This window comes from Rissa tridactyla, chromosome 6 (genome assembly GCF_028500815.1).
Source record: "Rissa tridactyla isolate bRisTri1 chromosome 6, bRisTri1.patW.cur.20221130, whole genome shotgun sequence".
Taxonomy (NCBI): domain Eukaryota; kingdom Metazoa; phylum Chordata; class Aves; order Charadriiformes; family Laridae; genus Rissa; species Rissa tridactyla.
In genome coordinates this window covers 45,756,815-45,777,430 of record NC_071471.1, presented here as the reverse complement: position 1 = coordinate 45,777,430, position 20,616 = coordinate 45,756,815, and the positions used below count along the sequence as shown (strand labels likewise).

At 41.9% G+C, this 20,616-nt stretch overlaps 1 protein-coding gene across 4 annotated transcripts in view; it reads left to right on the top strand.

Annotated features, from left to right (window-relative positions):
• LOC128911421 (L-threonine dehydratase catabolic TdcB-like) overlaps positions 1 to 20,199 on the top strand; it is a 34,731-nt gene extending 14,532 nt beyond the window's left edge. For all 4 annotated transcript variants that reach the window (XM_054206309.1, XM_054206308.1, XM_054206307.1 and 1 more), the window contains 7 exons: positions 3,403 to 3,568; positions 4,025 to 4,121; positions 4,995 to 5,070; positions 5,745 to 5,870; positions 7,111 to 7,278; positions 7,594 to 7,651; positions 17,035 to 20,199. In XM_054206309.1, the coding sequence (XP_054062284.1) occupies positions 3,403 to 3,568; positions 4,025 to 4,121; positions 4,995 to 5,070; positions 5,745 to 5,870; positions 7,111 to 7,278; positions 7,594 to 7,651; positions 17,035 to 17,133 (790 nt within the window). In that variant the 3' untranslated portion in view covers positions 17,134 to 20,199. The remainder of the gene's footprint in view (positions 1 to 3,402; positions 3,569 to 4,024; positions 4,122 to 4,994; positions 5,071 to 5,744; positions 5,871 to 7,110; positions 7,279 to 7,593; positions 7,652 to 17,034) is intronic.
• Positions 20,200 to 20,616: the final 417 nt, after the last annotated feature.

Below are 20,616 nucleotides of genomic sequence, written 5' to 3'. Positions count from 1 at the left end.
TCCTCTGTGCAGGCCTTATCCACCACTTGGTTGTTGAATGGTGCCCACTGCAGTGAGTGCCTGTTCCCCTTTGGCTCCTAGGCTCTACTGCATTAAACATAGTAATAATGAGTAACATTGCTTGGAAAGAGGATCCCAGGATGAGCAGAATGGAGAAAGCCCTCACTTCTTTCCCAGTTGGTTGATTGGGAAGGCAATATTAAAAACTGTACTCAGCTCTGCTGACAGCAAGTGACCTATAGGGCTGGTTGCCGTGCCTTGTCTGTCACCACAGGCACAACCTTTTCCCAGACTGAGACTTTCAAAGAAACCCAAGAGAATGAGGTGCCTGAGATCACACTGAATTTTAAACCCATTTAGGCTCTCTTTGAAAACCACAGCTTTCCATAACCTTGTGATTTCCAAATTTCTGTCAGCCATTTTTGAATCGATGTGTTAACTCCCAGCTGGCTTGCATCAGCTATGACCTTTGCACTTAAGAACTAAGTCATTTTACTGTAATTTTATGTTTAATCTTCCCCTCCTCCCCAGATAATTATTTATGTTACTTAAGGTAGGTATTCTCCAAGTTCATGAAGCTTCAGGGACAACGCATGGAAGGACTTCAGCACCTAGCATTGAGGAACTCTAAATGTACACCTTACCATTAATAACATCAAAGCACTCTAATTTATTTCAGGTTTCAGATTACAAGAAACAGAGTTATTCAATCTGTTGCTAGGTTTAATTAAAAACTCACAGATGTAGTTTTTCACACTCTGGAGTAAAAAAAAAAAAATAGAAAAAAACCCACTACAATTGTGGGCCTTTTCATAATGGGATGATTGAAACCTATTTTGCTGGGAGAGCTTTCCCAGAGAGATGTATGCATATATGGATAGCCAGTCGTCTTCAGTGTGTGTCTGACGCAGGTTCATCATCTCTTGCCAAAACTGTCTGTAAAACACCAGCTGATCTCCTGCCCTTTAGAATGTAACTTCTGAAATGTCATTTTATTTCAGTTTAATTCTAGCTCGCATAAAACCTCTGTCAATTTGGTCTCTGGATCTCCTTAACCAACATTTCATTCTTTCCTTCCTGAAGTAGACATTACGTGACTGTCTTTCGTTTTACCTGCACGGGTTATGTCCTGCAGTTGGGTGTGTCAATGTCAGTTCTTCCCATTTCTTGTGTGCAATTAAAATACCATGTTATGAAAATGATCACGCAAGGGTTCAATTAGAGGAAGAAAACTCTTTAACCAAATGCAACTTCCTGTGAAATTCCAGGAAGGAAATGTGATTTTTCAAGATGGAATTCAGTCATGAAGTCTATGTGATTGCTGCTTAGGTAACATGGGATTTTTTTAATAACTATAGATGTCCAGGACCTCATTATAAATGCAATGTGAAGGTTGCCAGTAAGTAACACAATACCTCTGGGATTATGTGAGAAAGATTGATTTGTGAATCAGAGAGGTAAGAGTGCCACAGATTGAATTACATGCCTGCCTGCCTGCCTTCCTTGAGAGCCCATTTTTTTCTTGTCTAACTCCATATTGAAATACTGATCAGACCTGAACTTCGTCCATTTGTGGTATGGTTGGTCTGCTACTCTAGGAAGGACAGCCGATAGCTTTCGAGCCTTTTATTTGGAGAACAGGGGAACGAGCCTGCTAGCTGCTGTGTCAAAATGTCATTGGGGAGCTGAAGCCTGACAGCCCATCTTTGGTTGCTGATGTATCGCACGTTTCAGAATGGACGAATTTCTAGCTCTGGCTCAAAGATGCTTATTTAAATCCACAGTTTTTAGATTTAGCTGCCCTTTTCCTTGATTTTCCTCCAATGGCATATGATAATGAGAGATGTATTTGCTTTCAGAAAGCAAAAGTAATCAGTCACAGTGCAAATAAAATAACCCATTTTATTATAAAAAGCTGAAGGCTAATCAGTGAACTAATGTTCTAACTAGACGTTAGCAAGGAAGACATGATTATCTGAAACATTTATGCAAACTGCTAATAAATCTCTATGCCCAGAGCAGTCTCCTTGGATAGAATTTTCAGTTGTTAGAGAAGTTCTACTCGCAAATTGGATATCCCAGGTCTTCATTCATTCTTGCAGGTCCCTGTGATTGCCCGGGTAACCATGGCAGGGATAACTCTGCAAATTCAGTTCTGAAACTTGTTTGCAGACAAGGCTCCAGAAGAATTGTTCAGGGGACCGGTGATATGTTTTGTCACATATAAGAAGGAGGAGAGAGCTCCTTCAGTATCTTGATAAAGACAATAAATTCAAGGGTTCAGTTATCCACCCCACTATGATTTCTTGCCTTCATCTTTAGCTGAGCTACAGGAGTGAAAGTTCATTACTCCCATATTTTCTCGTGTAGCTATATAGATGCTCGCCCTGAGGAATTTGCTGTGTTTTGCTGTATATGTGAGGTAACCTCTCAAGAAGGCCTTGGCCTCCACCTTGCAGGAGTTCTGTGCTGCTGTGCTGAGCCTCTCTGTGCGTGTCTAACAGTAATAAAAGCACAGCTTCCTCGTACCCAAACATCCTGGCTCGAGTAAATCAAGTGAAGTCATTGGATCTATAATTCTGTCTGCTTAGCCATTTGCCAGAAAAGACAGAACAAACAGGCATAGAGAGTTATCATATTTTTTGTTCATATATCATTCTACATTTACATCTTTCTATTTAAAATACAAAACAGCTTTTAGAAATAGATCCAAGTTGATCATGTAACTGTACAGTGGACTTCTCTTCAGTCTTTTGACTCTGTTTGTCCCTATTCTTCTCGTTATATTACCTTTGCCTGAAAGTGTTTTACCAGCGAGTATTTTGGCACAACTGAATGTTTCTCTTACCCTTCCAGAGTACTGTGAAGGTATCAGGGTATCAGATATTGGCCCTGCGTTGTGGAAAGACTTAATTCTGTAGCAATCTGTTTGGTATTTTTGAGGTTGAACTCAGTGCTTAAATGTCATGAAAATCCACATTTATCACAAACACTAAATTCCACTGTTAAATAAAGAGAAGGAGATCTCCTTTCGAGACTGCTTTTAGTTTGGACTGCAACATTTAAAATTTATGAAGGAAGCGATGGCAATGGAAACATGACTTCTGTCTTGCCAGCTCCATAAACACCTGATACTGGTAACAACAGAGATACGTGCTCTTCAGCACGAAGGCTACTTGAGGGGTTTGTTAATGGCACAAGTTTTCTAAAGTAGGTAACAGCACACGATGGTCTGTCTGATGGCAGCGTCTCCTGTTGTATCACCTCCTCCCCTCATTGTGCTGGTGCTTTACTCTCACATATATCTTTTTTCTGCTGAACAATGTCTTTAAAGTGGTAGATTGAACTATTATTGTGTTGACAATGGTGAGCCCCGCTGACCTGTGCCCTTCCTTCCCGCAGGGAGGACAGTGCTGTCTACCTGTCGGGGCTGGGAACCGTGGGGCTGGAGGTCTACGAGCAGGTGCCAAAGCTGGACGCAGTGATTTTCCCTGCAGGAGGCCACTGTGGCTTGCTGGCAGGGTCGGCTGCTGCACTAAAACACCTCAACCCACATATTTCTGTAATTGTAAGTTTCCTTTCACCTATAAAGTGTTGTGTTTTGGCAGCTTTCACCACAGGTGTTTTCAAAAGGCAGTGGTATCTAGTGATACACCGGCAGAGACTGCATATGCTGGGGACAGGGACTGTCTGATCCTGTGGGCTTTACCTAGGAGAAGAGCCTCTGAGAGACTGGGAAGCCTCCTCTCCCTTGGCTGCTTGGCTGAATTTAAGAAAAAAACATGGGAAGACTCTTCCAAAGTAAATGAAATCCAGTTCTGTGTTTTGAAATAATTTCTTACAGGAAAAGTTTGACCCTAGATAAGCGACAGGATAAGTTTAGTGATAGCACAGTTATTATGCCGTTTGAAATTATCTGTTAATTAGAAGAGGAAACTTTGGGTAGCTTTTTTGGTGTCCACTTTGGTGGTGACTTCTGTTATAACTGGATCAATAAACAAGTGACAACATTTGTCTTCCCCAGGGGGTTGAATCTGAGAATTTCCCTGTATTGCAACAGTCCTTAAAGGCTGGCCACCCAACTGAAGACCAGGCTTGCAGCAATCATCACTTTTATGGAGGTAAGAAAATGCACTATTCTTTTGGAGGTAAAATAAAGGTTGCAATTGATTTCTCCAACCCTATGATTTTCTCGCTAATTCAGGTCAAACATATTTTAAAGGAAATCTCTGAAGAGTCAGAATTCAATTCAAGCTGTAGGAGCAACTTCTGCCACATTTCCCCCACACACACCCCCCAGGGTGCAATTCTATTTCCAGTGCACTTGAAATGTTCAGGTCAATACTTAGAAATATGAGAGCATTTATCTGACAATTGTGCTCACATAAAGCAGTGTCTTAACCAGTGAAGTCAATGGTAAAACTCTCATGTAAAATATTAATTTGTGAAAAGGCAGGAAAATGCAGTGCTTAAATATTTAGACTCACAAAACTGTTTTCGGAACAGCAGCGTTTACAAATGATACAGTTGTTTCCACAGCTCAGCTGTTAAGCAATTTAAGAATATCTTGTTTACCTGATGTTCAAATCTCTGGAAGCTTTGGATTAAATGGGAGGTTTACAAACAAACAACTCTCTTTCTCTGGACTCCTTTGCTAACTGTCCTGCTGTAACTGACAAATCCAGTGCCACGCTTGGTTCTTCTCTCATTCAACCTTCATTGAAGAGCGAAAAATGCTGGGCTGCAGTGTCACTCTTCCAGTGCAAATAAGCCAGTGAAGAATCATAACTTTCTTAAAGGGATCCAAAATGTCAAAATCTTCCTGGTCTTTTGTTACCAAATGCATTTTTGTCATATAAAAAAAATCAAACAACTTAAGATCATATAACAGCACTCATGTTGCACACATTAAGGGCACAAAACAGTCAAGACTCAAAAATATTGAACTTGTCTAAAGCAGACAGCTTCATATTTTTGTCTTTTGAAATCTGCAGATGTGAGCGGACTTTGCTTTGGCAGCAATTCTTTGCAGCTGACTGGAAAACTTGTGGATAAAGTTGTTGCTGTGAGGTAGGTGAAAAAAAAGAGTGAAATGGATAATACTGGGTGAACATTGTTGTATGTGAAAAATGTGCTGTACCACCAGGGTATGGTGGCTTTTCATATACAGTGGAGAGCAGGTTGGCAGGAGTTGCCATCATGCACACCCTGTGAGAGCATGGTGGTGGTGGGCTGCCTTTCCTTCCAAGAGGGGCACTGGAGACACTGAACCCAATCCCACATATCATAGAATCGTCGAGTATCCCAAGTTGGAAAACACCCATGAAGGATCATGGAGTCCAACTCCGTGCTCCTCACAAGAGTACCTAAAACTAAATCATATGACTAGAAGCGTCGTCCAGACCAACCCCTTTGGCCAAAACTTCTCCTGCTGCTAGTACCTGGATGTGCTCTGGGTGTAAAACTTGTCCTTGTTGAGTTCTACAATACCTGAAGGCAGCCTTTGACAAAACTCTTCTAAACCTTCGCAGAAAGCCCAAGTTGGTAGAACATGCCATCCTGTCTTTCAGTGAATAACAAAACTAAGATGTACATTCACCCCCAGCAGCACAGCTTTCTATAACACCACCTTGGGGTCGTATGTACCTGGGAGGATGGAAGGAATTCAGTTATACACAAATGCATTGTCTTCTGATTTTGGTAGCTTGTTTTGTTTTGTTTTGACACAACTCTTTTGCCTTCAGGGAGGAGGACATCCTCATTTCAATGCTGAGATTGCTGGAGTATGAGCGAGCCACGGTTGATGCAGAAGGGGCCATTGGACTTGCAGCATTGGTTGCGGGGAAGCTGCCTGAATTGAAGGGTAAAAGGTACGTCAGCTATTGCAAACGGGGAACTCTGGCAAAAACATGGGCTTGGGTGCCTTGGTCCCAGGAAACGGGGAGAAGCTACGTGTTTTATGACTGACGATGCAGTTCCTGCCCCTGAACTGGCAACAGGCTTATCTGTGGCATCTACTTCAGGCTGAAGAGACTGCTCACAAGTCAAAAGATCATGTTGAACAAGACAAAATGTCAGCCAGGAAACGTGACAAATCTTGTTGTTTCCCTATATTTTCAAATGGTTGGCAGAAAGGCAGTTACACACAACTCCGGGAGGCACGGTCACATGTGCCGGGAGAGCATCCTGCTCGCGTCAGCCTGTTGCCTTCTCTCATCCCACTTGTGGAAATCAGCCCTGTCTGTGGTGGGATGGGAGCTAGGCTGTCTTCTGCAGTCACTCAGTGACACCTGCCTCCCAGCACCGAGAACTCCTCCTCAGAGACTCAGTGGGATTACCCTTGTGCTTAGTGTTAAAGGTGTGGGTAAGTGCCTTCTTGCATCTGGGCTTGAGCACGCGGTACTTAAGTGGATTGAGCCTTGGCTCAGGACGTAGTCCAGAATGTATTTAAACATACATACACTCAAGACAAAATAAATTTTCCAATGCACAGCATTGTAGGATAAAATACTGCTGAGGCAATTCTTCAGAAGAGGCTGACAGAGTACATATAGAGCAGCAACAAATTTCAGTTCAGGACAGATAAAAAGGAAAATGCAAAGGTTTGGGTTTAAAGAGGTCAGGTTTGACTCTGCAGAGAGAGATTATCACGGGCTAACCATGTGGCTCTTCACTTGCTCTTCAGACATTTCTGCACTCATGTTGCAATGTTGAGATGGATTTAATTAATGGTTACAGAAAGCCTTGAACTTATGTGTTATCTAACCATTAAGAGGCTGACACTCAGAAATTCCAGGGAAAAATGATGACACACTTTTAAAATTTGAAACAGATCTAGAATTCTCCAGATAGTTATCCCTAACAAAATTAAAATCTCCAGGAAATGCAAAATGAAAACAAAGTTTCAGACCAACAAATGCAACCAGCTTCTAGGCTCCCACTGCCTGCCCACAATTGATGCTGAGAGCCAGGAGCCCCTCTGACACTTAACACATATTTCTTCGAGGGCAGTCCTCGCAGATGTGAAGCTGATATTGAATACAGTGTCTGTGATTTATGGTTCCTTTGCAGAGAAAAGTGCTAATCAAAAATCCTGTTTTTCTCTCTCAGAGTGGCAATTGTTATATGCAGTGGAAACTTGGAGTTACATTTGCTGCAACAGTGCATAGCTCGGGCCCTGACCCTCGATAACAGAGTGTGCAGATTTTCCCTTGTGCTTTCTGACTGCCCAGGAGACATTTCAAAGCTCCTGGAGATTTTGGCTCGGGAAGAAGCAAGGTAAGTCAGGCTAATAGTAGGGAAATATAGTCACAGAATAGCACAAAGATTATCAAAGATTTGAACATGTTTCAAAACGTTCTCTGAAGGCAAGTCTGTAACTAACTAATTAATCAAACGAGTTTTTATTGTTATATTTCATAAAAAAAATGTATTTCCTTCATCTTTATTCCAAAGTGAAAGCACCTTTGCAGCACAGAATAAGTGTCTAATACAGAAAGCAGCAAAGGTAGCTACTGTCTGAACACTTACAGTAACTGCTTTACAATGACAATGGATTCTTACGATCTCTAATTTATCCCTTATTTGATCTAGAGTTTTGGATATCAGACAGGAACGCACGTTTGTGACATCTGAGCTCTTCACTGTCGAGGTAAGATGAGATGCAATTTCACTAGTAGTACTGGCCTCCCTTAATTTATTCTGTTTTCCTATACCTCTATATGACTATGTTGAAGAAGTCCAATAGAGTGTGCACGGTGAATCGGGGAGCTGTGTGATAGATAATTTCTTCTGTGTTATACAGCAGCTTGCCTCACCAAACGCTTGTCAGGCATGTAAATAATACAGGACCTGTTTTACCTGCTGTTGCGACACTGTGGGTGAAATACGCCAGCTGTCACTATTGCAAACCTTCCTTACGTGTGTGGTGGTGTGCCGGAGGTGGTGAGCAAGCTGCAGCATCCGTCCAGAACTTGAAGAGCCAGCTGTGTAGGCTGGCTGTAATTATCCGAGATCAATTTGCCTTAGAGCAATGTAGAGAACACCCCTACTCTCAAGGAAATCCTCATTTTTAACCAGGGACTCAGTTTTGCACCTTATCCACAGAGAGCACAGAGCAAAATCGTTATTCCTTTGTTGAGCATTTGATACAGTGACAGTGAGGAGGCGTTATCAGTTAAAGGCATCTCAAAAGGATCATTTGTCTCATGGCATATCGCTCATTTCAACTGGTTTGGCAAAGGTGTGGTTCCACTGATTTCATGCTACTGCTGTCTGAGTCCAACCTGGCTTTGTGAAATCACAGGTGGAAGTCAAATTAGGGATCTTTGCTGAACAGGCTCATAACTGGAATTCAGTAATGCTATTGAGTAAGCAAGTTATTCCATTTTGGCATTTAAATCTAATTTGCCACCTGCATATAAAAACCTGTTCAGTATTTTCCCTTGCGGATATAAAGAATAGGTTAGATTAAAGATGGCTTTAGCAAAGGACAACAATGAAGTTCACAAATGTCTTTCAGAACACAATATTATCAGTTTTCACAAGTGTCTAGGGTTAAAACTATATTGTTCCTCAGTGTACCGTAACAATAAGCTGATAACTTGAATATAACGTGCCACTACACGGGGTAGAAAAGTATCTCTGATTCAGTGACTAATTTAACTCTGAAAAAAATTTTTACTGAAGGCTAGATTTAACAAACTCTGTAACTCTTCTAAAGTTTTCAATGTGATTTTTATGAAGTAAGGCTTGTAATGTTTATTAATGCTACTAAGTAAATTAAACAAAATCCACTCTCTTAGTTTTTGGTTGAGAGTGTTAGAACAATTTTCCACTGCTCTTGCAACCTCTTCCAATGGGGCAATTTTATCGGAATCTGTAGTAAATACAGTCCCTGAATGAAGTGCCGTGGGCTATTGTCTGTACTTTAAACACACTGTATTTTCACTGACTGTCCACTTGAAGAATCCGACACTGTTGTACCACAAGAGGATTGAAGGGAGGAATTTGCACCCATGAATAATTTAATTGGATGTTGGATTTGCATGATGGCTTTTAATCAGCCTGGGAGAGGCTATCGGATAATTAGATGTGAAGTACAAAGTAGCGATCCAGATTTATAGACCTCTGTGACTTTGGAGGCAGCTCTATCTGGTAACACCTAGTGAACCGTGAAGCTTTTCTTTGAAAACTAAAACAAGGGTACCCAAAAAGGGTAGAACATTGAATTTATCTTTAAGCGTCAAAATGAATTTGCTCGAGACGGATATAGAGAAATGTACATAACTTCATCGTAAAGCTAATACACGTGGGGGAGGTTTTGCTTTTTGCTTTGTTGCTGATAAGGGCCAAAGCCCTGTGTCAGCAAAGAATTTTAAGCATTTGCTACTACAGCAGACCTGCGAAGAACTTTGCATCATTTTCATCAGTGTAAATCACAGCACATTAAATTAAGCATGCACTTTAAATCTGGATCAAGAACCAAAATTATCGTGTGTTGAATGGGTGGTAATAATCATAGAACAGTTTGCATCGGAAGGGACCTTAGAAGGTCATCTAGTCCAACCCCCTGCAATGAGCAGGGACATCTTCAACTAGATCATGACCTTGAATGTTTCCAGGGATGGGGCATCTACCATGTCTCTGGACAACCTGTGCCAGTGTTTCTCCACCCCCATCGTAAAAAAATTCTTCCTTCTATCTAGTCTAAAGCTTCCCTCTTTTAGTTTAAAGCCATTACCCCTTGTCCTATCGCAATAGGCCCTGCTGAAACGTTTGTCCCCATCTTTCCTGTAGGCCCCCTTTAAGTACTGCAAGGCCACATCAAGGTCTCCCGAGAGCCTTCTCTTCTCCAGGCTGAACAACACCAACTCTCCCAATAATAAGAAAGGCATTACAGCTGTATCCACTCCACTCTAATACATACTTTTGACTGTGGATATAGATGATGTTTGACAGAACAGAGCAGTAAGTAAGTGTAGCGACTTATTTGAAGCATTAAATCAGTCCTGTCAAGATTGTCATCTCGGTATTTAATCATCCTTTTAGATTTACCCCTTCATTTCCAAAGGAGAGAAACTTGGCTTCTAGTCACTGCTTATCAGGAAGATAGAGATATATTTCTTTCCCCCTCTGGTGAAATGCCTTGCTGGGTTAGTGTTTATTCATCTGGTGCACACTTGGAACACTCTGTGGGAAGATCCTTGCTGATAGTCTGATTGCATGGAGTAGTACAGACTTTCTAAAAGGAAGATTTATGTCCAAATTACACTTCTGGAAAAATAACCTTTGGAACATTTTACTGGCAAAAATAAGAGATCTTTTTAAATTAAAAAAAAAAATAAAAAAAGGATTATGGCTACATTAGATTCAGATGATTCTTAATGAATTGCCTTGAGCAGTGGGATCAGCTGGTCACGTTAAACCTCCAGTTTAGATTTTCTTTCCTTGTGGCTCATACTGGATTTCTGTTTTGCAGAGGACTACACCCTAATTCACTCTTATCTGAGCAGTTCAGAAATGGCTTCCAAAGTCCCACTATTGAAACAGATAACTCTTAGCAAATCATACAAATAACCATTCTAGTAGGCTTCACATTTTACAGCTATTGAAGCAGGTTAGATGACCATGAAAATCTAGACAGAAATAAAGATCAGAGCTAAGGAAAAAATCATTTGGTATCACCAGCTAACTGGATACTGAGATCTAAAGGATTAGCCAGTTTGTGGGAGGAAGCTGCAATTTGCTTCTGTGAACTTGCCCTATCCTTTATCAGACTCTATGTGGGACAATTTATCACTTAAATTGCTTCCATCTGTAAATGTCTTTATAACTATTTAAATCCCTTTAATTTCATAATATTATTGACTCAGAGAGATGTCAATGAGCAAAATCAATAAGCAACTTAATAAGGTAGAACTATCTTTGCTATGAAGCCATGCAAGACTCTGCTGTAGAACAGCAACTTGCCTGCCTAGTGGGTGTCTCATGTTTGGACTCAAGCAACTCAGCTGAAAAAAAAATGTCTTTGAACTCATCAGGTTTCTAGAAAAGTCTTCTCCTCACCGCTGAAACTCCAGCATAATCAGACCGGAACAGGGTCCCGGAACAGATCAGCGAGGGCCTGCAAGGTCTTGAGGTTCTCCAGCAGCTTTGCAGAGAAGCAGCTGCAGTGGCAGTTTTCCCGCTGACCTCGGTCTTGTTTGATGTTATGGGGTCGTCTGGTCTGTTCACTTCCAGCCTCTCGGGAGCTTAACTCTGCTGTGGTTTTACATAGCTTGAAAGACACCAATTGTGACAAGAACTTCGCATTACTTCCCCCTCTGACTGTGCAACAAAAATACTAATTCATAAATCAACTGTTGCTTTTTCTTTACGATAAGATTACACACTGTCCCAGCAGTGCTGGGTATCCTGGCTCACTCTGTGTGGTGTATACCTGCTTTTTCCATACAGTTTATTCACCTCAGGCCAGAACTCATTAATTTATTTTAGTCTGCTCTGGTCAATTTGAGTAAATTCTTTTGGACCGACTTGTATTTTGTAAAAGGCCAGAGGAGAATATTTTGGATTAGAGTCCCCAGTTGCCAACATATTCCATATTATTGTCCTGTGAAGGGAATATAGGGGAGCACGCAGCTGCCTGGTTACGAGAAGGATGGTATCATTCCTAAAGCACTTCCTGCATGATGTGGGCAGGGCACTGTTTCCATGCTTCTGTTCCCCAGCTGCAAAATGGAGATGTTTGGAGTGGGAAGTTCAACAATACATTTCTTCTGAGGCTCTCCAAAATAATTTGGTTGTTTTCTTTAATGCCATTCGTCCCACAGCAGACTCAGCTGGTACAGAACAGCCTGCCCCGGTTGTAGAAATAAGAACCTGACTGCGGGGAGGCTAAGAGTAGACCTGTTGGATTATTATCTGACTTAGGTAATGCAGCGGTAACTTGTTCGTGCTTGTGTTCACCGACCTGAATACAAGAGTATGCCAAAAGATAAGGGCTCAGGTTGCACAACCAAGTGCCATCTGTGGCAGCTGTTGCGCTCTTTCTCAAGTATTGCATTGCGCTGACCTTGGGGACTATCTGGCACCTGATCCCCAAACCATAAACTGAAGTGCTGTGACCAAATAATCTGTAATGTGCAGTAAACTACACTCTGTGTTTACTGCATAATTCAGAAAATTGCCCAGTTGTTGATTATTTTTTTTCTAATAGAAATGGAAAGTTTTGCTTTAGTTGTAGGACTGAAACCAGTGTATTTAAATAAAGCTTTCGTTTCTAACTCCAGTGATCTTCATGCAAACAAACCTGTACTGTTGCTGAGCATGGTATATTGTGAATATTAAGTTCTGAGAATCCTCCAAGACCAACAGCTGAGAAGGTGAATATGGTTTCTAGGATTAAAGAAGTGGGATACAAAGGTTCAATGGACTTGTCAGAGACAAAGGGAATTGCACTACCTGGTTATGATCTATCTTTACATGGAGCCTGGAAAAGCACAAAAGACTGAAATCTTTTGGTTGAGCAATGCTACTGCCATTTCCTCAGCTCTCTAGCCCTGGCTCAGCATGCCCACCCAGTATCTTCACTGGCACACACAGCATACAGACATGAGGCATCAGGGAGCTGAGAGTCACAGCAAACTAACTTTTAATATACAGGGAAATACGATCTAAAAGGCTAAGTGCCCACATGTGACACTTGCAGTTAAAGGGGAGCAGAGGTGCCCACCCCATTGCCCAAATTATTCAGCCCAGAACTTTGCAAATTTCCTCCTTTTGTGAAGTTATGAACTTTCCTTTCTTTGAAATGGAATTAATTCCTATGAATATTTTAATTTATGCATCTGGATTTTGGTGTTGCATAGGGTAATAACTTGTGATCGATTTTTTTCCTTTATCTCTTTTTCCAGTTTTTGTCCTGCTCCCTCAATTATTTCTAGTTATTAAATAAAACCCACAAGACATCAATAGTCAGTGAAGACTGCTCTGTCTTCCATTATTTACAGGAATGCTATTAAAAAAACCCAACAGGCTAACTAAACCCTAGGCAGAACTCTAAAAGCAGTAAAAGATTCATCTGGCTGGTTATTTTAACAGTCTTACAGGACCAGATAATTATTTTATAATTATAATTTTTTAATCCAGCAAGGATATAATATGCAGGAGAGAAATGCATTAAGATGTGCTTGGGTTTTGCTGTTGTTGGTTTTTTGTGGGTTTTTTTGATACATGGAAAAGGAAGGTCTGCTCTGCAAACATGGTCCTGCAGTCAGTGAGAGCTCTGCTGAATCAAAAAGCCTATGCCTAATACCAAGGTCTTATGGGTTTGGAATAAATTTAAAGGTTTTTGTAGTTGTCGTGGGTTATCTTATCCAGAGTGTAAGAAACATCAGGCAATAGGTTTTGTCATTTGTTCTTAAATAAGACCAGTTTGGAGTCCTAACTCTTAGTTCATCAGTAGGTATGCCACCTCCTGTAGGTTAGTAGTACCTAGGAGACCCTTCATCCTAGATAAATACAATCCTCACGCACCTCCCCATGAATAGGAGGATTGCCCCATTGGAGACTCATGTAAATCAGACTTCCCAGGTGAACCAAAGGGAGAGAGGAGTTCTGTGACGGTAAAACTGCAGTGTAAATTGGCTTAAACTGAGCAAGAAAGCAAATTCTTGCCTTCCTCGCTGTTTAGATCTGTAGCTGCTCTGAAATGTGGAGTGAGAGACTCCCTGTTCGCTCCTGCTGTGAGCAAATGTTCTCTTCCTCTATTTGACAAGTGTAAAAAAAAAAAAAAAATAAAAAAAAATCAGGTAAATTTCTGGAGTTATTTGTTATTTCTGCTGTTGTTATTACTTTTACAATACAGTGCAGCATACTAATGGATATATCATGTGTTGAATGCTGTGCGTGCGCAGAACAAAAAGACAGTATTTATCTGAACTGTTTACAAGCTCTCTGGCTCCAATCTATCCAAGTCTACCTGGCTTCAATCATTCGCAGAAAGAAAAGGGCAGAGGGGAGGACAGTCAGCTCAGTAAATCAAAATGCTTTCCCATGCATGCTCCCAGGGCAGAGGAACGACGTGCTGCCAAACATCCAAAGCTGAACCTGGCAAGTCCGGGCTGGTTCCAAGCGCAGCAATTGATTTGCTTAGGACAAAGCAGGCAGGATTGCAGTGGATGGGGAAAAAGGTGGTTTTTATTAATTACAGACTCCGTGGGAGATGAGTGCGTGCTCTTGAAGATATGACTGCAAAGCTTTAGGGATTTTATATGAGCCAGGGAACGGATAATGGCTGTCTGGTACTTTGGTGCCTAGATATCCTTTAGATACTTTTCCTAATCTTTGTGTTCTCTCCTCTTCCCTCATTATTAATGGTTTTCGGTGACTGTCCTTCTCTTGAAGCTAAATCCCACTTTTTCAGAGGAGAAAAAAATTAGCATCTAATTTGTGTTACAAAGAACCAAATGAGAACAGAACTATGCTCCAGATAAGAGGTGAAGAACTAGGAAAACAGATCAGAAATGTGGCTTATTTCATGATGGATATCTAAGAAGCTATAGCCAGTTTTATAATGAAGTGAGCTCATGGCTGTTTACAGAATCACAAAATCACAGAATGTGTTGGGTTGGAAGGGACCTTTAAAGGTCATCTAGTCCAACCCCTCTGCAGTAAGCAGGGACATCTTTAACTGGATCAGAATAACCTGGATTTAGTGTTTTATCTTCTCATCCAACAGTTTTGCTAAAGGTTTATTGTTACTTTAAGCTCATTCCAGGAAACTATGAATTCACGTAGTTCGTATTTAGAAATGTCCTCGTAAACATATTTGCATAGAGACAATTTTATTTTTTGCCTTGTTGCTTTCTGTAAAGGCTGCGGCTCTGGTAGGAACATTTTACCGAGGCATCTGTCTCTAGTAGTCCACCTTAAGGTTACCATGACCAGTTTTTTCTCTGTTCTCTGTAGATTTGCCTATTACAATAAACTGTCTGTTGTTGCGTCGTGACTCATCTTGGATCCTTTCCTCGCTAGATTTCTGTGTTTCAGTGAGGTCTTTTTTCCACGTGGCACTTTCAACATTAGTGATAATTCCAGCAGGGTCAGTGGCGTCAGAACTTAGTGGTCTAAAATTGTAAAGTATAATTTTCCTTCTGCACCTTCACATTGCTGCCTTACCTTCAGTAGCACCCAGATTTTCAAATGATGCAGTAGAGATACAAGTATGTAGAAGAGAAGGATTAAAGAAGAATTGAAAAAATGACATTGAAGTTATTGTCTTCAGTGACTGTGTGTGAAGGCAAGCAAAGAATAAAAAGAAAATTATCAAGATTAGGTTTGCCTGGGTTTACTTTGATTTAGCAACAGAGCAACCCTAACAGATAACTAGAAGTGATGCAATGAGCAAACAAAAGAATCAGAATAAAACAAGGTGTGTGAGTAGACGAAACCAGCCAAAATACTGCAGAGATTATAAAGGACTGGGGGACAACTCCATGAGAGGGGAAGAGGAGGAGAATATAAAAAGCTGTGGGGGGTTGACCCTGGCTGGACCTCAGCTCTGACTCCTCAGCTAGACAGGGGGAGAGAAAATATAATGAAAGGCTCATGGGTTGAGATAAGGACAAGATCACTCAGCAATTACTGTCACGGGCAAAACAGACTCGACTTGGGGAAAAAAGATTAATTTCATTTATTACAAGTCAAATCAGAGTAGGACAAAGAGAAATAAAACCAGATCCCACCTTCCCCCCACCCTTCCGTTCTTCCCAGGCTCGGTTTCACTCCCCATTTCTCCACCTGCCCCCACTCCGAGCAGCACAGGGGGACAGGGAATGGGAGTTGTGGTCAGTTCATGACACGTTGTCTCTGCTGCTCCTTCCTCCTCAGGGGGAGGGCTCCTCACACTCTTTCCTTGCTCCAGTGTGCGGGTCTGTCCCACAGGAGACAGCTCTCCATTAACTTCTCCAACGTGAGTCCTTCCCATGGGCTGCAGTTCTTCACAAACTGCTCCGGCGTGGGTCTCTTCCATGGGGTGCAGTCCTTCAGGAACAGACTGCTCCAGCGTGGGTCCCCCATGGGGTCATAAGTCCTGCCAGCAAACCTCCTCCAGTGTGGGCTCCTCTCTCCATGGGTCCAGAGGTCCTGCCAGGAGCCTGCTCCAGCGCAGGGTCTCCATGGGTTCACAACCTCCTTCGGGCATCCATCTGCTCCAGTGTGGGGTCCTCCACAGGCTGCAGGTGGATATCTGCTCCACCGTGAACCTCTGTGGGCTGCAGGGGAATCTCTGCTCCAGCGCTTGGAGCACCTCCTCCCCTCCTTCTTCGCTGACCTGGGTGTTGGCAGGGTTGTTGCTTTCACATATTCTTACTCCTCTGTCTGGGTGCAATTGCTGGGTTGCTTCCCCTCCCTCCCCCCCTTCTTAAATATGTTACCCCCAAAGTGCTACCACCATTGCTGATGGTCTAAGCCTTGGCCAGTGGTGGGTCTGTCTTGGAGCTGGCTGGCATTGGCTCTGGCAGACATAGCAGAAGCTTCTAGCAGTTTCTCGCAGAAGCCACCCCTGTAAGCCCCCCTGCTACCAAAACCTTGCCATGCAAACCAATACAAAAGCTTGAAGGATGGAACAAACACTGCCCAGAAACATGGGAAATGGGGTGAGGTGACAGCCGCACCACGTACATACCCCAAGGAACGGAAAAGAGAAGCTGTTAATGGATGGATGACTTCAGGGAGGCCAACAACAGACAAGTACTTGCCCACGAGCCAGCAAAGGATCAGCCTATCTTCTTCAAACTTTGAAGGCAATAAAGTTGGGCTGTTGGAAGGTTTTTAGACCATGCAGAAGGGCTGGAAGAGCCCCAGATGTCTGCAATGTCAGTTTTACCTACATAGAGAGGGGACGTGTGGTCCAGAGTTTTCACGTTGAACTGATCATTTTGCTTTTACGAGCGTATTTTAGGATTGAGTTGGAAATGCCTTTGTCTGAGATCGCTGCCATGCCTTCAGGAATGTTCCTAATTCTTTTCCCAGGTCACTTGCACCGTGGAGACCAGAGACAAGATCCATGCGGCCCAGCTGAGGAACGCGCTCTTGGAACGCTACCCCACAGCTGCCTGGACCGAGCGGTGATGGGCACAGCACAAGGGAAAGGGCCGAGGTCCTCTCACAAGTATTTCACAGAGCCCTAATCTTGAGGCATTCAGAACAAATATTGGTTTTCAAAGCTGAACAGTTAGCGAATAGTTTCAAGATACTTATTTCCTGCTCAAAAAGTAGTGAATGTCCTTCGGAATAAAGTTAAACTCCAAACTTTAGCTTAGCTAAGGGAAACTTCTAGTCTCTGCTGGTGTTGGAATTCAATAATTCATTGTCAGCTGGCTGTCTGGATTTTGGCTAGTATGTAGGATCCAATGGCATTCAATAAATAAACACAGAGAAGGCATATAGACCTCTCAGAGGTCTTTTGATTTTGATGCCCTAGTTAAAGTAATGCAGCTTCTTCTGCTGGACTTTGCCATACTACTAACAGACTAATTTTTCATTTCCAAGCCAGAAGCAGTTCTCCATTTGCTGAATCTGCTTCAAGAGATATATAAACGTGTGTGGGTGTGGGTCTGAGCACACTTCTGTTCTGATCTTTGTTATCATGTGTGGGAAAAATTATGCTGATAAAATGCAATTTAAACACAAAAAAAACCCTTGGAAGATAAAAGCCAATATTGTACTTCCCCCCCACCCCACTCCCCCCAAGGGAAAATGATGCTATTTATAAAGTAAAGTTCCAAAAGATGTTGTGGCAATTAAAAAAAAAAAAAAAAACAAACATATTCTGAATATAATTAGACCTCATATGCAGAATACAAATGTAACTCTTCCCTCAGTATAAAAAGTAGCATATAAAATGGCTCGTGTTTCTTTATAAAAAGGGGTCTCTCCACCCGTCCGAATTTTGTAATTAGCGTTCCACTGATCATCTTAGTCTGCCTGAAACAGACTCTATCCATCTCACCTGACAGATTAAGTTCACTGTTAAGAGTGAAATATATTTAAAGACCACACGTTAATAGCCAAAGGCAGTGCTGGGAGAAGAGGAAGCCTAAGTCTTAGGCACGTGGCTAATGCAATTAAGAAAGAACACATTGACCTAAATACCATTTTCATCACTACAGGCAGAGACCAACTGATACAGTAACAGAGTGGGATGGCAAAAAATGTAAGAGAAATTCAGGCCCACTTCTGACTGTGCATACAACAGTTGCCTTTCCACTTGGGCAAAGTTCAATTTAAGGCCAGCTGCAACAGAGCCAATATATGCCATTCCACTTGGCTAAATTTAATCAGGCTTGATCCGAATTTTGGGTGTAGGTATTTTAATGAGAGGTCTTAATCCTGCCTCTAGCATATCAAGTTAATAATCAAGTATGTAAAACAAATATGATACATTCTGCAGTGCCCCAGCAGAGCCCAAATGAAAACACAGCAGGGTCAGAGTGAGCATCTCCAGGGGCTGCGTGGGACCAAATCATTCCAGTTCCCACGTGCAGAGCTGGGTGAGGTGTTGCTAGGTGTCCATGAAAACCAACTTCTACTATAGCTTTTTGGGGAGAAAGATGCTGCAAGCCCATAGTGATGCTCCTTTGTTGTCAAATTGCGATTTATAAATTGAGCTTCCATCTTTAGTCCTCCCCTGCAGTTCGGAATGTGCTTGCTAGTACATTTCCTTTCCTGGTTCTTCAGTGGGAAACTTGTCTCTAAAGCACAACCAAGAAGTCACGTGTGGAAGGACAGATGGCCTGGGGTAGGTGAAAGCTTTCTCTGCCCTCTCTTAACCCTAGTCCGTCAGTAGGCTGGGAAGGGCATCATCCGGAGCGTTAGAGCAAGGTCCCTATGGACTGAAAAGAATTAACCGCATATCAAATCTTACGCAGATCTCATCTATTTTGTATCTACTACTTATGGATATCCAGCTGTATCTATAATTTGTGCCTGCAAGGTGGGACAAAGAGGGCAGCATTCTGGCTATCTCTGCAGTATTTTTTTCTGGGAAAGAGTCTGTTGATTCCTCCTTCTTGTGGCTGATGAAGGAGCAGGAGTAGAGAAGAGACTCTCACAAATAGTGGACAAATAATAGAAGTTCACTGATTTGGTCTATTTTTGGAAGGACAGTGTTGGTTTGCACGTGGAACCAAAAACTATTGATGCCCCAATGGTTAGTTTCTTTCCCTTCTTGCCATCCGGAACGATGGACACAGGCCCTGGTCTCCAGAATGCATCCTGTAAATCACAGCCTGTCAGACACAACTCCTTTCTTCATGGTCAGAAGAGTTGAAGAAATCCGTACAGAAATATGTGATGACAGACTACATATTGTGTACGTGCTACTTCCATTGAAACATGCAAGGGATCACATCATGAAGAGCAGATTTGGGGACATAAAATCACTATAAATAAGGGTCTAATTATCCTCTCATTTCTCTTGGCAAAAGTCTCACGAAATTTTGAGGATGTCTCAGAAGAAAATGGGACTTTATAACCAAAGTTCTCAGTAGTGGCCAACAGCTTCTGCTGTCCGAGTCCTTGGGTTATCACCCTGCATTACCCTGGACTTTATTTTTTTAGAAGCTCAGAGCATTAACAGCTTCTTTTCTAATCAGTGGGAACTGCGTTTAGCAAGTCTTCACAAAACTGGGGCAAGAGAGGTAGCAGACAGGGCAACCAAAATTCAATGCACTCAAAAACACTCTATGATTTTTGAAAATGTGTTTTAAGGAAAAAAAAAAGGAAAGCGATGTCTAGAAGTTACTTAAAATGTCAAACATGATATATGCAGTTTAATTCTATTTTTATTTTGTTAAGTATAAACATAAATTGTAAATCACTCTTCGGTGGTGAACACTTTACATATGAATATAATGATACCAGAGTTGACTTCCATTCTATATTGCTTTTATGCAAGTCCACTGGCTTTAAAGACAGGATGAAATACTTTGAAAGGAAAAGAAAAATCAAAATTAAACATTTGAATGAATGTATGCAATTGTAAAGAATACTGAAAACTCTGTGCTGCTAACCTTTTTGCATTACAAAATATAATAGGACTAGGGCATTTCAAAGATCTAATAATGTGTTTTTAAATGTTTCATTTAAAGATGTATTTTTATATAGAGTGTTCTTATGTACCTTGAAAAAAAATAACTTTAATGATCATGTAAAAATTTCACAAACTCTTAAATCAGCAAAATGTAAATCTAAGCATTGTATTTATTCAAAAAATAATTAAAATTATGCTATGCCGCCTCAGCAATGAAAGATTTGTCATTCTCTCACATGGTACTGATAGCAGCCTTGCATTATAAATTCAGAGTTTGTTTTTTTTTCTTTCTCTGTCGTTGACGTCAACACGAAATCCATGTCATCCGGGCTGCCGGGGAGGTGAGCCCAGCGGGGCAGGACTGCTGCTCTGCCCTGCGGAGTGGGACGGGAGCCTGCCAGACTGCAGACTGCTGGCCAGCGTGGCCGGGTAAGTGTCTCTCCTTTCTGGCTTGGAAAGAGACTTTCCCGTGCTGGGCCAGGTGGGAATACCACCTTGCCTGTACCTGGCTGCGTTCCTGG